The 15,004-nt window shown below is 34.0% G+C and overlaps 2 protein-coding genes and 1 non-coding gene across 4 annotated transcripts; 1 reads left to right on the plus strand and 2 right to left on the minus strand.

Moving 5' to 3' along the window:
- Positions 1–733: 733 nt before the first annotated feature.
- cyp-33D3 (CYtochrome P450 family) lies at positions 734–5,695 on the minus strand. Its single transcript, NM_075278.4, has 6 exons — positions 5,469–5,695; positions 5,124–5,350; positions 4,032–4,166; positions 3,105–3,403; positions 1,856–2,204; positions 734–1,075 (listed from the first exon to the last, which is right to left on the minus strand). Exons 1-6 carry the CDS (start codon positions 5,665–5,667, stop codon positions 797–799), a joined length of 1,488 nt encoding a protein of 495 aa, NP_507679.2. The 5' UTR covers positions 5,668–5,695; the 3' UTR covers positions 734–796.
- Positions 4,623–4,688, minus strand: Y17D7A.5. Its single transcript, NR_070202.1, has one exon. It is a non-coding gene; the product is annotated as an Unclassified non-coding RNA Y17D7A.5 (non-coding RNA).
- Positions 5,696–7,773: 2,078 nt separating the features above from the next.
- nhr-65 (Nuclear hormone receptor family member nhr-65) lies at positions 7,774–13,913 on the plus strand. 2 transcript variants are annotated; one of them, NM_001029049.6, is made up of 9 exons: positions 7,774–7,900; positions 8,895–9,007; positions 9,052–9,116; positions 9,669–9,794; positions 10,074–10,283; positions 11,011–11,210; positions 12,274–12,544; positions 12,725–12,832; positions 13,651–13,913. In NM_001029049.6, exons 1-8 carry the CDS (start codon positions 7,788–7,790, stop codon positions 12,821–12,823), a joined length of 1,197 nt encoding a protein of 398 aa, NP_001024220.1. In that variant the 5' UTR covers positions 7,774–7,787; the 3' UTR covers positions 12,824–12,832; positions 13,651–13,913. The 2 variants fall into 2 exon arrangements, with proteins under 2 accessions (NP_001024220.1, NP_001024219.1); NM_001029048.7 differs by lacking the exon at positions 12,725–12,832 and having other exon boundaries at positions 7,780–7,900; positions 13,651–13,899.
- The last annotated feature ends 1,091 nt before the right edge of the window (positions 13,914–15,004 follow it).

Raw genomic sequence — 15,004 nt, forward strand, 5'->3', positions numbered from 1 at the left:
AACATTTTTGCCACAGTGAGGACTCGAACTCCGGTCTTGTGACTGGATGTCGGCGAAAATCCCACTGCGCCATTTGGACACTTTTGTCAAAAAATGCCCACAGATCATTTTTTGCATTTTTTTTATAGATATATACAAAGCGTGCAAGTTTTTCAATTTGTGATGAAAAAATCAGTATTCGAAAAAAAATAAATAGACTTTTTAAATTTTAATTTTAAAACCGAGTTTTCAACTTTTCAAATCAATTTTTGAGCTTTGCAATGTGGAAATTTAGATTCAGCGTGTTTGAAATACTTCAAAAAAAATAGAGAAATTTGTGCCACAGTGGGGACTCCAACCCCGGTCTTGTGATTGGAAGCCAGCGAAAATCCCACTGCACCAGTTGGACACTTTTTTTCAAAAAATGCTCATAAATCATTTTTTTGCATATTTTATAGATATTCACAAAGCGTGCAAATTTGGCTTTTTAATGCTAAAAATCAGTAATCGAAAAAAAAAAATAAATTCACTTTTTAAATTTTAATTTTAAAACCGAGTTTTCAACTTTTCAAATCAATTGTTGAGCTTTGCAATGTGGAAATTTAGATTCTGAGTGTGTGAAATACCCCAAAACTAATTTAGAAAAAATTTCTGCCACAGTGGGGACTCGAAAAACGTCTTGTGATTGGAAGCCAGCGAAAATCCCACTGCGCCATTTGGACACTTTTGTCAAAAAATGCTCCAAAATCAATTTTTTTCAATTTTTTTTATTGAATTATACAAAAAGTACAAAATATTACAAAAATTCCGCTAAAAATTAGTCCATATATCTTCTCTTCAGCACTGCCTTGAACTTGCGCGGGATCACAAAATTGTCCTTTGACTTGTCCAAATCTGGCAGCGAGCCAGAAAAGTCTGGCATGACGTCATATCGATTGAAAATATTCGCGAAAAATAAAAAAAGCTCTATTCTGGCGAGCCCTTCTCCCAAACACTGGCGTTTTCCGATGGAAAATGGAATTACTTCATCGACTTTTTTGAATTTCCCATTTTCAATAAATCTTTCAGGCTTGAATTTGTATGGCTCCGGAAAAACCTGAAAAATAATAAATATTAGTTTTTTGTAGGATTTTTTATGAAAAATTGAAAAAAAATCAAATTTTTAACTTGTCCCGACAGTTGTGGGGACATGGGACATTGTGGGACATTTTTTAGTGACAAATTTGAAATCTCCATAAAATTTCCGTTCATTTGACACCCATATTGACTATATTTTGAAAAATAATATTTTCGGCCTATTTTCGGCCTACTTTCGGCCCAAATCGGCCCAATTGGCCTAAAACCCAAAGTTATAGAGTCATTTTAGTATTAGAGTTTATTAATTGAAAATTGGCAAAAGTTTTACACTTTGATTGGTCCTATGTCGAAAACTACGGAATGAGGCCTATTTTCGGCCCAAATCGGCCTAAAGTGGCCTTAAACCCACAATCTATGAATTAATTTAATATTACGATTCATTAATTGAGAATTGTAAAAAATTTGGACTTTCTAGTTGGTCCTATTTCGAAAAATGAGGATTCAGGCCTATTTTCGGCCCAAATTGGCCTAAATTGGCCTAAAACCAAAAATTTCAGAATCAGGACCGTATTAGAGTCCATTAATTGAGAATTTGCAAAAATTTCACATTTTAGTTGATCCTATTTCAAAAAAATAGGACTTAGGCCTATTTTTGGTCCAAATCGGCCTAAATTGGCCTAAAATCGAAAATTTTCGAAAACATAACAATATGAGGGTCAAATAATATCAAAATTTCACAGAGAACTCAATTTTTTGGTTGAGAACACAAAAAGAGTAAGTTAAAAGCCAAAAAAATCACCTTTTCATCGTACATAACCGTACTAATCTGAGCAATCACGCCGGTTCCCTTTTGAATTGGGAATCCATCAATTACAGTATCCCTAGTTGTCATGTGGATTAAGTTCAACGGAATAATGTTTGCAGTTCGCTGAGTTTCAGTTACAAAAGCCTGTAGATACGGTAGATCATTCTTGTCAGCCGTGCTAATCAGTCGGTCATTTCCGATAACTTTGTCCAATTCTTCACGGATTTTTCGTTGAACTTCCGGGTTATAGAGGTAATAAGACAGACCCCATGTCATAGTCATTGTGGTTGTCATTAGTCCCGCAATCCAGAGATCAAATAGCATGGCGCATAGTTGTTTGTTGCTGGAAATTGAAAATCAAGTTATTTTGTTATTTTTCCGAAAAAATCAGATATTTTCACATATTTTGGAAAAAAAATTATCAAAAAATCTTGATAACTAACAAAGTTATTGATTTTCGAAACTTTTTGCCCAAATCCCACTGAAAATCGTTTTGTCCCGACAATTGCGGGGACATGGGACACTCGGGGACACTCGAGACCTAGATTTTCAGATTCTACGTAAAATTTCCGTTAATTTGACATTCATATTGGCTAGGTTCTGAAAGATTGGATTTTCAGGCCGAAACAGGCCCAATTTAGTCCGGTTTAGACCGAAAGTTGCAATTTATGGGATTCTGAAGCAGTTTTGGGTAGAAAAAGAAACTTCTATGCATTTTTTGAAATTTTAGCCTACAAGATGACAAGCCAAAGATTTTGTGCCGTTTCAGGCCGAAATAGGCCGAAAATAGGCCGAAATCCCAAATTCCAGAATATAGTCAATATGGGTGTCAAATTAACGGAAATTGTATGTAGATTTCGAAAATCTTAATGAAAAGTGTCTCAGTGTGTTCCAAACATTGATTATCGGGAAGTTTTCTTAGAATTTTACAAAATTACACTGAAAACCATTTTGTCCCGACAAATTGCGAGGACATGGGACACTCCGGGACACTTTAGACCAAAATTTTTAGATCCTACGTAAAATTTCCGTTAATTTCACACCCATATTGGTTATTTTCAAAAAATCCAAGTTTTTAGGCCGTTTCAGGCCGAAATCAGGCATAAATCACATGTTTCTGAATATAGTCCATATGGGGGTCGACTTGGCGTGAAATTTTGTGTAGATTTCAAAAATCTTAATAAAAAATGTCCCAGAGTGTCCCAGAGTGTCCCGACAACTGTCGGGACACTTGAAAACTCACCAAAAAGTCTTAAAATCTCCGTCTTCTTCTCGTTTTTTCTGCTCTTTGAGATAGGCTTCAACAAAATCTAGATTTTCCGTATTGTCAAAGTCAATCTCATTCCGGTGCTCATCAATTTGGCTGTAGAAGAAATCGTCGAGCTCCTCGCGTTTTGCTCGTACTTTTTCCGATAAAGTGGGTCCTGGGAGCACCGTAGAGGTCCATGGGACTAAATATTGGATTAGATAACGGAACTGTGACGTCACGTTTCTCATTCCATCAATCAAAGATTTTAAATGGGCAAATTCGTCTCTTTTGTCCTGAAAAAACAATTTTTCCGGAAAAAAATTTTTCGGGAAGTTTTTGGGACTTTTTGTCCCATCAGGGGGACACTGTTTTGCTATTTTAGAGCAGAATATGAATTGAACAAAAAATTTGCTAAATTTTGACACCCATATTGGCTATATTCGATGAACTTTGAAATTCAAGCCGTTTCAGGCCGAAATAGGCCTAAAAATCCAGATTTAGTGATTTTTAAGCCAGTTTTCCCAAAACTTGGGTTTTATATTAGAAAATCGTAAAGTTAACACTGCCATTAGCCAAAAATTTCAAAAATTGAAGTTCGGGCCGTTTTAGGCCGAAATTAGCCTATTTAGGTCTAAAATATCAGGTCTTGATTAGACTGGTGTCAATTAATTAGGAACTTTCATTTTCAATTTAAAATTGTTAATTTAAAATCGATACTGGCCATATTTTTAAAAAATTGACATTCGGGCCGTTTCAGGCCGAAATAGGCCTAGTTAGGCCTTGAAAAGCCATTTTGGGATCACAGTATTAACATTTCTTTGATCTTTTTGTGATTATTTGTTACAGAAGAAAAGTTTTTCAAATATTTGTTACTATGCCGTTTTCAGGCCGATTTAGGCCGAGTAAAAACCAAAAACTTACCATATCGAATCTCTTGTTGAAAAGTGTCAAGTTAATGACATTTCCAACACTTCTATCGATTAATTTCGGCAAATCAATTTCTTCTCCTCCATGTGCATCGAGTTCCTTGAATAGTTCTTCAACTTCCATTAGGATCTGGTATTATTATTTTTTTGAATTTTGATTTTTATAATCACTAATTTTTCCTAAAAAATTCCAAAAATTTCACATTTTTTCGTGCAAAAATCAATAAAAAATAGTGAAAATTAACAAAGTTATCGATTTTCGAAACTTTTTCCCGAAAATTCCTCCGAAACCCGGTTTGTCCCGGGGACATGGGACACCCTGGCACATTTTTCGATCAAATTTTCAGATTCTACGCAAAATTTCCAAAAATTTGACACCCACATTGCCTATATTCGAAGAGCTTTAAGTTTTGGGCCGTTTCAGGCCGTTTCAGGCCAGAAACAGGCCAGAACTTCAAATTTTTCGAATTGAGCCAATATTGCTTTCAAAATTTTTAATGTTCTCTGACATTTTCAGAATATACAGTTGAAGTCAGAACGTGGAGCTTCTTGGCCTTCTTCAGCCTATTTCGGCCCAAATCGGCCTGAAAATCAAAATTGTCAGAACCTAGCCTATATGTGTGTCAAAATTTTGGAAATTTTATGAAGAATTCAAAATTCGTGATGAAAAGTGTCACAGAGTGTCCCATGTCCCCGCAACTGTCGGGACATTTCCGAAAAATTTCGAAAATCAATAACTTTACGAGTTTTTGTGATTTTTCGGTGATTTTTTGAATGGAATTGTATTGAAATTTAAAATTGTGTTGAAACCGGCTTTTTTTTGAGAAATTTGTAGCAAAAACTTTGAAAGACATTTTTTTAATTTATTTTTTTTTCGGAATTAAAAAAAAAATTTCAAAAACTCATAACTTTCTCAGTTTTACAGATTTTCAGCAAATTTTTTTTTTCGGGATTCAGACAAATATTTGGGTAATTGAAAAATTAGACTAATATTAAGATTATTGAGCTGAATAAAGATGGAAAAATATTAGAAAAAAAATTTCAAAAAAAAATTTTTAAATTTTTTTTTGAAATTAAAAAAAATCACCTTTTCCTGCATCAAATCTTTTCCCAGCCCAAGATCTCTTAATTGTGTCAGTGTAAACCTTCTATGCTCCTTCCACATATGCCCATTTGTGTCCAGTACCCCGTAATTCTCGCCGAGCCGCTCTTTTTCAGTGTGAGTGAGCTGCTTGTCCACATAGGTGTCCCCGTCTTTTACGAATGTTTCTTTCATTTTTTCGTATGAAGCAATGATCACAAATGGCTTGTTAGCTGAAATGTGGAGGAATTATTGATTTTTTGGAAAAAACAATTTTTGGACTAAAAAATTTTTTTTTTTTTTTTTTTTTCAAATTTTTTTTTTCAAAATTTTCCAAATCTTTAAACTAACCCATCCAAAATGTGAAAATCGGCCCATACTCCTTCTTCCAGTTACTAAAAGCTTCATAACCCGGCTTAAGAGTCTTCAAAGACAGTAGGTTACCCAAAAAGGGTAGGGGCCTAGGGCCAGGCGGTAGATTTCTTCTTTTCCAGTGGAAATGATAGAAGAAATACAGAAAAATAGATGAAAAAATCAATAAAAGCAGCATTGTAATCGTGAAAAACTGAGAAAAATTACCGAAAAATTGGTTTTTAACCGGTTTTACCCACCCAAACAGTCACAAATTGTATGATTTGTGACTTGGTATGTGCTTTCTGTCAACATATGTAAGAAAGATAGTAAAACATACATTATGTGACAATTTGTCACCGGGAATTTGGAAAAAATTTGGTCGAAAAATTTTTTTAAAAAAAATTTTCTTTTTTTTTTTTGGAAATTTTATTACAAAATTTTCATAAATTTGTTATAACTATTACAAAAACTTAAAAAAAACGTTGAAAAAATCAAGTTCCAGCATTAAAAATGAGCTGAAACTCGCCAAAATAGTCCAAATGGCTCAGTGGGATTCTCGCCGGCTACCAATCTCACGTCCGGGGTTCGAGTCCGCACTGTGGCGGAAATTTTTTGTTTTGTTGTTGTAGGTTATTTTAAATGCGTAGAATTCAAATTTTCCAGTTTCATAGCGTAAAATTTGAGTTGAAATGTAGAAAACAGGGTTTTAAAATTCTGCTTTAAAAAATGAAGATTTTTTTTCCGATTACTGATTTTTTTGTATCAAACAAACAAAGAAAATTTGCACGCTTTCTATATCTATAAAAAATGTTTTAAAAAATCAATTTCGGAGCATTTTTGACAAAATAGTCCAAATGGCGCAGTGGGATTCTCGCCGGCTACCAATCTCACGTCCGGGGTTCGAGTCCCCGCTGTGGCAAAAATTTTTTGTTTTGTTGGATTAGGATAATTTGAAGATGAGAAACTCAAATTTTCAGGTTTTAAAGGTCCTAAGTTCCTAGAAAAGGTCTTTGGCATACTGTTTTCAGCCTAAAACGGCCTATTTGGGCCCATTTCAGTCGAAATGTTTCAAACTTCTAGAAGCTGCTAAATGGGAGTGTCAAATTTTCAAAATTACTTCACAAAAGCCCAAATTCATTATATTTCGGCCTGAAACGGCCTACTTCGGCCTAATTCGGACTACTTTGGGCTTTTTTGAAAACATTAATGATTTCAGAACCTAGTCATTATTAACATGGAAAAAATTGATATTCGTCATAAAACCGTCCTAAATCTCCAGAAATTCTCATTTTTAGTCTATAGCGGACTATTTCGGCCTGAAATTCAGGCCGTTATAGGCCAAAAAACAATATTTTCAGGCATCCAAGACAATTTTCAGCAGAAAATTGGTAAGCTTTGAAATGTCCATGTAATTTTCAACATTTTGATTTTCAGGCCGTTTTGGGCCGAACTAGGCCGAAATAGGCCAAAAATCAAAGTTTTCAGAACCTTTTTTCAGAAGGGACATTTTCAATGAGATTTTAGATTATTTTTATAAAACTTAAAAGTTTTGACACCCATATTGACTACGGTCTGGAATTTTGGATTTTCAGGCCGTTTCGGGCCGAAATAGTCCCAAAAACTCGATTGTTCTAAAAATCGAAACAAATTCTAAAAATGCATTAAAATTTTCAGTGGAATTTTGGTGTCTAAATACAATTCTCGATATGTTGATTTTCAGGCCGTTTTGGGCCGAACAAGGCCGAAATAGGCCAAAATCAAAAGTTTTCAGAACCTAGTCAATATGGGTGTCAAAACTTCGGAAGTTTTACAAAGAATTTGATTATCCCAATTTCAAGCCTCCTAGATGTCCCCAAGTGTCCCAAAATGACCCCCGAATGTCCCCGAACTTTGGACTTTTTTGATTTCACCTGCGCCTAATGCAAATAATACTCATTTTATGTACTCTCACCTATCAGAGATCATGAATACACTGTCTACCTTTGAGTTGTCTGCGTCTCTCGCCGCTGGGTACTCTCTCGGTTAACCTCGCCGCCGGCCGCCTCTCGATTCGGTCGGCGGGAATTAGTGAATTTTTCGCCGTTTTTCAGGTTTTTTGATACATTTTCAATATTTTCAATGTACTTGGTATTGATTTTTAATAATTTGATGTAAAAATTGAAATTTTTGAGGAAAAAAATTTTCTGAAAATTTTTCATTTCGAAAATTTTCCAAAAATTTTTTCCCCTTTTTTTTTACCGATTTTTGCATCATTTTTTTCTGAAATTAAAATTTCCTGTTTTTTTTCTCAAATTTTGACTTATTTTAGGTTTGAAAATGGAATTAGAGCCATGTTCAAGCTCCCCGGAGCGGTGTAAAGTTTGTGGTGACACGGGGAATGGTATGCATTTTGGAGCATTCACCTGCCGGGCTTGTGCTGCTTTTTTTAGGTAATTTTAAGGCTTTTTTTTTCAACTATGACTTTGCAAATTATTAAATTAAATTAATATTTATCCGAAAAAAAATTTCACAAAATTTTTTTTTTTTTTTTTAATTGAAATTTTGAAAGTTATCCCAACAATTGCGGGGACATGGGACACTCTGGGACACTTTTAAGCAAAATATTCAGATTCTACGTAAAATTTCTAAAGTTTTGAGCCCCATATTGACTATATTCTGTAACATTGAATTTTCAGGCCGAATTAGGCCCGATTTAGGCCGTATCAGGCCAAATCCGACATTTTTGTACGTCAGAGGCAGTTTTTTGAAGAAAATTAGCACACTTTGTAAATTGTCCGATATTTTGACATCCGTATAGATTATGTTCCAAAATTTAGGTGTTCAGGCCGAAATAGGCCCAATTTAGGCTGTTTCAGGCCAAAAACCAATATTTTCGGGCATCCAATACAATTTTTTGCAAAAAATTGGTCAACTTAGCAAATTTTCTAAAGTTTTGACCCCCATATTGACTACGGTCTGGAATTTTGGATTTTCAGGCCGAAATAGGCCCAAATTAGGCCGTTCTAGGCTGAAAACCGACATTTTCGTCCACCAAAGACAGTTTTTTGCAGAGAACCAATAAGCTTTGTAAATTTTCTGAAGTTTTAACATCCATATTTAGCTAGGTTCTGAAACTTTCGCTTTTAGGCCAAAATAGGCCCAATTTAGGCCGTTCTAGGCCAAAAATCAATATTTTTGGGAATCCATGACATTTTTCTGCAAAGAATCGGTTAGCTTCGCTAATTTACCAAAATTTTGGCATTCATATTGGCTAGGCTCTGAAAATTTCGATTTTCAGGCCCTTCCAGGCCTAAATTGGGCCGAAAATCAAATTAATCAGAATAGTCGATATGGGTGTCAAATCAACGCAAATTTTATGGAGATCTTGAAAAACGCACAAAATTTGCCTCAGGGGTTTATCAATTTTCATAAAATTTGATTCAGAAGAGCCGCCAGCCGAAAATTCCTGAGAAAATGTGAAAATCACTTGATTTTTGCACTGAAATGCAAAAATTGCCGACTTCAGAGGTGTTATGAGGCTGGGATGAGCTCGGAGAGTAAGTTTTTTGAGAATTTGTCTGAAAATTTGAAAAAATTTCAGATTTCCAGTTTTGCCGGGACCTCATTGGCGCGAAGGGAGCAATTCCGAAATTGAAAGTTCCTAAGGTAAATTTTAAATTTTTAAAAGTGAAAAATCAATAAATTCTCCTGATTTTGTGAAAATCGAAATAAAAACAATAAAAATCGATTTTTGAAAAAAAAAATTTTCTTTTGAAAAATCATGTCCCTACAATTGTTGGGACATGGGACACCCTGGGACATTTTTCAATAAGATATTTGAGTTTTTCATAAAATTTCCAAAGTTTTGACACCCATATTGACTAGGTTCTGAGAAGTTCGATTTTCAAGCCGAAATAGGCCCCATTTAGGCCATTCTAGGCCAAAAATCAATATTTTGTAGGCATTCGAGAAAATGTTCCGCCGAAAATTGGTAAGTTTTAAAACATCCATTTAATTTTCCAATTTTTTACTTTCAGGCCATTCCGAGTTGAAATAGGCCGAAATAGGCCCAAACATAAAATTTTGCAAATTTTAAGGAGAATCTAATCTGATTATTTTATTAAAAACCGAGGGCCAATGTCCCATGTCCCTGTAATTGTCGGGACAATTTTTTTTTTTTGAAAATATCGATTTTTCTCAATTTTTTCCTTTTTTCAGAGTTTTGAACAAACAGTTGGGCGACCATATTTCGTGCTCCAGTGTGACCCGGAAGTGCTCTTTTTGAGGAGAAATATCATAGATTGCGTACCGTTATTGGAAAAAGCTGAGAAACTTATCGAATTTGTGAGTTTTAAGGTAAAAAATGTTAAAAACTAACAGAAAACTTAATTTTTTATTAATTTTGTTCAAAAATGACAATTATTGAAAATTTTGTCCAAATGGCGCAGTGTGATTTTCGCCGACTACCAATCACACGTCCGGGGTTGGAGTCCCCGCTGTGGCAGAATTTTTTTTAAATTTTTTTGCGAGGCGATTTTAAGGCAAATTTAGGCTTCTGAATTCGATTTTTCAGGTTTTAAAGCCCGGAAACTAACGGTTTTCTCAAAAAATCGCTTTTTTCAGGGTTCCGAGTCTCCGGTGTTTTCAAAAAACCGTCTGCTCAAACTAGCGCAAGGCTTACAACAATTTCAAGACGCTAAATCAAATCAAGTGAAATTTGTGCAAAAAATGGGCCAGAAAGAGATTATGTCGTTTTTCGAGACGGATTTCCTGTGCGCCACCAAATGGTTCACGTATTTGGACGAATTTCAGTTTTTGGACAAAAATCAGCAGGTAAAATTATCAAAATGGGTAGAAATTATTGAAAAATCCAAAAAGAAACCCTTGAAATTACGAAAATTTATCAAAAATCAAGTTTTTCCTTGAAAAAATCCAATTTGTCCCGACAAATGCAGGGACATGGGACATTTGGGGTGACCTGGGAAATTTTTCATTGCTGAATTTGAAATCTCCATCAAATTTCCGACAATTTAACACCCATATCGACTATGTTTGGACAAAATATGGGTTTGGCCCAAAGACCCGGCCTATTTCGGCCCGAAACGGCCCAAGACTAAAATATTCAAAATTTACAGTAAATTGGTGTTGAATAAGGTTGTATTTCTTTAAAAAATATCAATTTTTGTTTCAAATTGTCATCAATACTCAAAAAAACCGGCCTATTTCGGCTTGAAACGGCCCAAAACTAAAATTTTCTAATCTTACAGGAAATTGGTGTCATGCATAGATATATTTTACAAGTACAATCAAAGTTCAAATCAAAATTGTATTTAATGCTCGAAAATGTTGTTTTTCGGCCCAAAACCGGCCTATTTCGGCCTGAAACGGCCCAAAACTCAAATTTTCAAAACCTATGCAATATGGATGTCAAATTTGAATGAAATTTTGTGGAGAATTCAAAAATCGCATTGAAAAAGTTCACAAATGTCCCCAAAATGTCCCATGTCCCTGAAACTGTCGGGACAAAACTTTTTTCAATTTTTTTTCAATTTATTTTCAGCTGACACTAATGCAAGGCATTTGGCACGTGTGGTCCCGTCTGCACAAGTTGGCAGTTTCAGCAATGGGCCGGCGACGTGGAATTTGTGACAAAAATACGGTTATGGTCAGCCACCAGAACGAGTTTGCAGTATGCGATCTAAATGAGATTGAGGTGGACATGTCGTGGTGCACTAATTTTAGCAATGAGCAAATGAGATAGTAAGTTTAACAGAAAAAAACCTGAAAATTTAGACAAAAATTGGTATTTTTTATGCTTGTCTCAGCAATTGCGGGGACGTGGGACATCTGAGACAGTTTTCGTTAAGAAATTTGAGCTCTCCGTAAAATTCCCGTTAATTTGACACCCATATTGCCTAGGTTCTGGCAACTTTGAGTTTTGGGCTGTCTCAGGCCGAATCAGGCCCACTTTTAGGCCCAAAATCTTTTACTACGGAAATTGGCCAGTATTGATCTCGAAATCTTGAAAATTATGTTTTCAAACTCAGTTCTATATTAAAATTAGTTTGTATTTTGAAATTTTAAGTTTTGGGCCGTTTCAGACCGAATTAGGCCGAAAATTCCGCCAGAAAATGTATTACTTTGTAATTTCGGCATCATTTTAATATTTGCACTTGTGATTTCGGCTTTCTAGTAAATTTTCCATATAATTCAAAATTTCATGATTTTAGGTCGTTTCAGGCCGAATTAGGCCGACTTTTTTGGCCCGAAATTTTTTTCAATCCGGAAAGTAGCCAGAATAAATGTCAAGATTTCAAAAAATACGTGTTTAATTGAAATTCCACCTTAGGTTGTGAGATGTTGAGTTTTGGGCCGTTTCAAGCCGATTTAGGCCGATTTTTAGGCCTGAAACCCTGATTTTTTGGAATCAAGCCGATTTTAATTTTCAAATTTTTGAAATCGCGTGCTTGATTCAAACTTAATATTAAAATTTTTCTATGTTTTGAGAATTTATAGTTTCGGGCTGTTTCAGGCCGAGTTTTAGGCCCGAAAACTTATAATATGGGAATATAGCCAATATGGGTGCCAAAATTTCAGAAATTTCGTGCACTATTCAAAATTAATACTGAAATTTGTCCCCGGATGTCCCATGTCCCGACACTTGACGGGGCAACTTTTTTTTTTTCAAAAAAAATTTCAAAGCAACATAACTTTGTCAATTTTAGAAATTTTTTTTGAGATTTTTAGTTCAAAATGCTCGTAATTTTTATGTCTAAAATGAGATGTACTAGAAACATTAAAAATCCAAAATGAAAATTTCCAGCTTCCTAGACACATCCCATGACAGTTACGTCTACCAAGTAATGGACGAAATGCTTGGCTTGAAGCCAAATGACGTGGAATTGAGCTACATGATGTGCCAGCTGTGTCTACAGTATGCAGGACAACGATTTCAGGGAGAAATTCTGGAATTTTGCGAAAAAATGCTGGGATTTTTGGCCGATGACCTACATAGCTACTATGTGAAGCAGTTGAGAATGCCTAATTATGCTGCGAGATTGGCAAAGCTTATGAAAATTAATAATAGGATAAAAGTGAGTGAAAAGCTTGAAATTTGGAAAAAATCTGAAATTTTGAAAAAAAAAATTTTTTTCGAAAATAGAAAAAAAAAATTTTTTTTTTTGGAAAATTCTAAAAAAATTTTTTTTTTAGTTTTTTAAACTTTAAGTTCTCAATTTTCAACTCTAAGCAACCTTCAAGCCCAAAAATTCCAGGAAAGCGTGCTAAAAACGCGCCAACGGCAGCAAATCGCGGAGCTTTTCAACGTTTGGACTGTCGATTTCTCGCACCCCGAATTTTTCAGAGATGCTTAATTGTTTTAGGTAGTTTAGGCTTTATTTGGGCTTTAAAATTATATGAAATGCCTTTAATTGGTTTAGTTATGATATTTTGGAGTTTATTGATTTTTTGAAAAAAAAAATTTTTTGAAATTTTTAATTTTTGTCCCGTCAAGTGTCGGGACATTAGGACACCCTGGGACATTTTTGACTGCAAAGTTTGGATTTAGCACAAAACTTGAACCTGATTTGGCCCCCATATTGGCTAAATTCTGAAATTTCAAGGTCAGGCCGTTTCAGGCCATTTTAGGCCCGAATTATCAACATTATCAGAATCTAGTCATTTTTGTTGCGCGCTAGACCCAAAATCGACGTAAAATTCAAATTTTCATATACGAAATCCTGAAAATCTCCAGAAAATCTAAAAATTTCGAATTTCAAAAAAAAAAATTACAGAAGCTCTCGAAACCACTTGTCCCCGACAACTGCGGGGACACATGGGACATTTTTAACTGCGAAATTAGAAATGAGCGTGAAATTTGAACAGAATTTGACCCCCATATTGGCTCTATAGAGAAATTTCAAGGTCTAGGCCATTTCAGACCGTTTCAGGCCATTTTAAGCTTGAAATCTCAGAAACTTCAAAGTTCAGTCTTTTTTAACTTGAAATGAACACGCAAACCCCCTAAAAAACGTATTTCAAAGTTTGAGCTGTTTCAGGCCGTTTCAGGCCGTTTCTGGCCTAAATTTCAAAATTATCCGAATATAGTCAATATGGGTGTCAAATAAAGCTAAATTTCACGGGGAATTCAAATTTTTACACGTAAAATCTGCAAAACTGCTGGAAATTTGATTTTTTTCAGGTGGACATGCTGAAAATGCGTCAACGTCAGGAAATCTCGCGGGTTTTCGACATTTGGACCATCGATTTTAGCCATCCAGAATTTATCCAGGATGCTAATGCTTGTTAATAGTCTAACATATATGAATTGTATAAAATTGTGAAGATTCGCGGCATTTTTTTGTAGTTTGTAGTATTTTTTTGGTTTAAAATCCAGGTTATTTGCATTTACATACTATTTTTTGAACGTTATAAAGGTCAAATTAATAAAAAATTCAGTTAAAACGGTAAAATTTAATAATTTAAGGCACATTGATTAGTTTTGGAAATAAATATTTTTGTTGAAAATTTTGAATAAATATCAAAAAAAAATTTTTTTTTGAAATTTTTTTTTTGGACATTTCAACCTTAAAATTTGACACAAACACAAAATTCTGATCAGAATTGACACCCATATTGACTATATTCTGATATTTTAAAAATCAGGCCAAATGGGCCGTTTTAGTCCGTTCTAGGCCCGAAATATCAAATTTATTTGGATCTAGTCAATTTTTTTGTGCACTAGACCCAAATTTGACGAAAAATTCAAATTTTCATATATCAAATTCTGAAAAAAAAAAAGTTTTGAAATTTTTTGAAAAAAATTCAAAAAAAATTTTTTTTTTCAAAATGTTTTTCTTTCGCTCGAATATTATTTTAATGTACTAGTACACTATAAAAACATTAATTAAAATTATTCCCCCGCATAACAATCTCATATTACCAAGGGATTATACATGTTTTCCACTAATGAACACCGGAGCCATGGTAACCGTATTTCCTGTATGACAGAGGGGTTGTAGTGGTGTGAGATTTGTGAACTTGTATTTTATATAATAAATTCCAAAGTATATTGATGTTTTCTAAAGTTTTAAAAAATTTTGGGCAAAAAAATTAATTTTGAAAAAAAAAAATTTTTTTTGGAAATTTTTTTTGGAATTTTCTAAAATTTTCTTGAAATGTTATACTTTATCACTATCCCGAAAAAAGTATAAAAAAATTTAAATTATTTTCCTACGTCACACACCCACGCATCCAAGCTTCTTCCAACTACTAATCTCGTATTTTTCCTCTAAAATATATTTTTTCAAAGAAATCCTATTTTCCACTAGCTTATCCTTATTAAATACTAGTCTGACCATTTTTAAAAACAAATTTTTTCTTTCAAAATTTCATTTTTAGGAATTTTGAAAATTTGGAAAAATTGAAAAAAAAAATTTTCGAAATTTCTTTTTGGAATTTTTTTTCAAACAAATTTTAATTTAAATCCTTAAGTATTTAAATCTTTCTTAATATCAATTTTAACCTTTTTTCCTATCAATACTTAAAAATTTAAG

Source organism: Caenorhabditis elegans, chromosome V (genome assembly GCF_000002985.6).
Source record: "Caenorhabditis elegans chromosome V".
Taxonomy (NCBI): Eukaryota; Metazoa; Nematoda; class Chromadorea; order Rhabditida; family Rhabditidae; genus Caenorhabditis; species Caenorhabditis elegans.

Excerpts from the sequence above, each read along its gene's own strand:
- cyp-33D3 (NM_075278.4), bottom strand. The coding sequence starts at position 5,667 with ATGCTGCTTTTATTGATTTTTTCATCTATTTTTCTGTATTTCTTCTAT. Across the intron at positions 4,167-5,123 it reads AAGATTTGATGCAGGAAAAG|ATCCTAATGGAAGTTGAAGA; the intron begins GTGATTTTTTTT and ends TAATAATACCAG. Across the intron at positions 3,404-4,031 it reads TCAACAAGAGATTCGATATG|GACAAAAGAGACGAATTTGC; the intron begins GTAAGTTTTTGG and ends TTGTTTTTTCAG.
- nhr-65 (NM_001029048.7), top strand. The coding sequence starts at position 7,788 with ATGGAATTAGAGCCATGTTCAAGCTCCCCGGAGCGGTGTAAAGTTTGT. Across the intron at positions 7,901-8,894 it reads GCTTGTGCTGCTTTTTTTAG|AAGAGCCGCCAGCCGAAAAT; the intron begins GTAATTTTAAGG and ends AATTTGATTCAG. Across the intron at positions 12,545-13,650 it reads AAATTAATAATAGGATAAAA|GTGGACATGCTGAAAATGCG; the intron begins GTGAGTGAAAAG and ends GATTTTTTTCAG.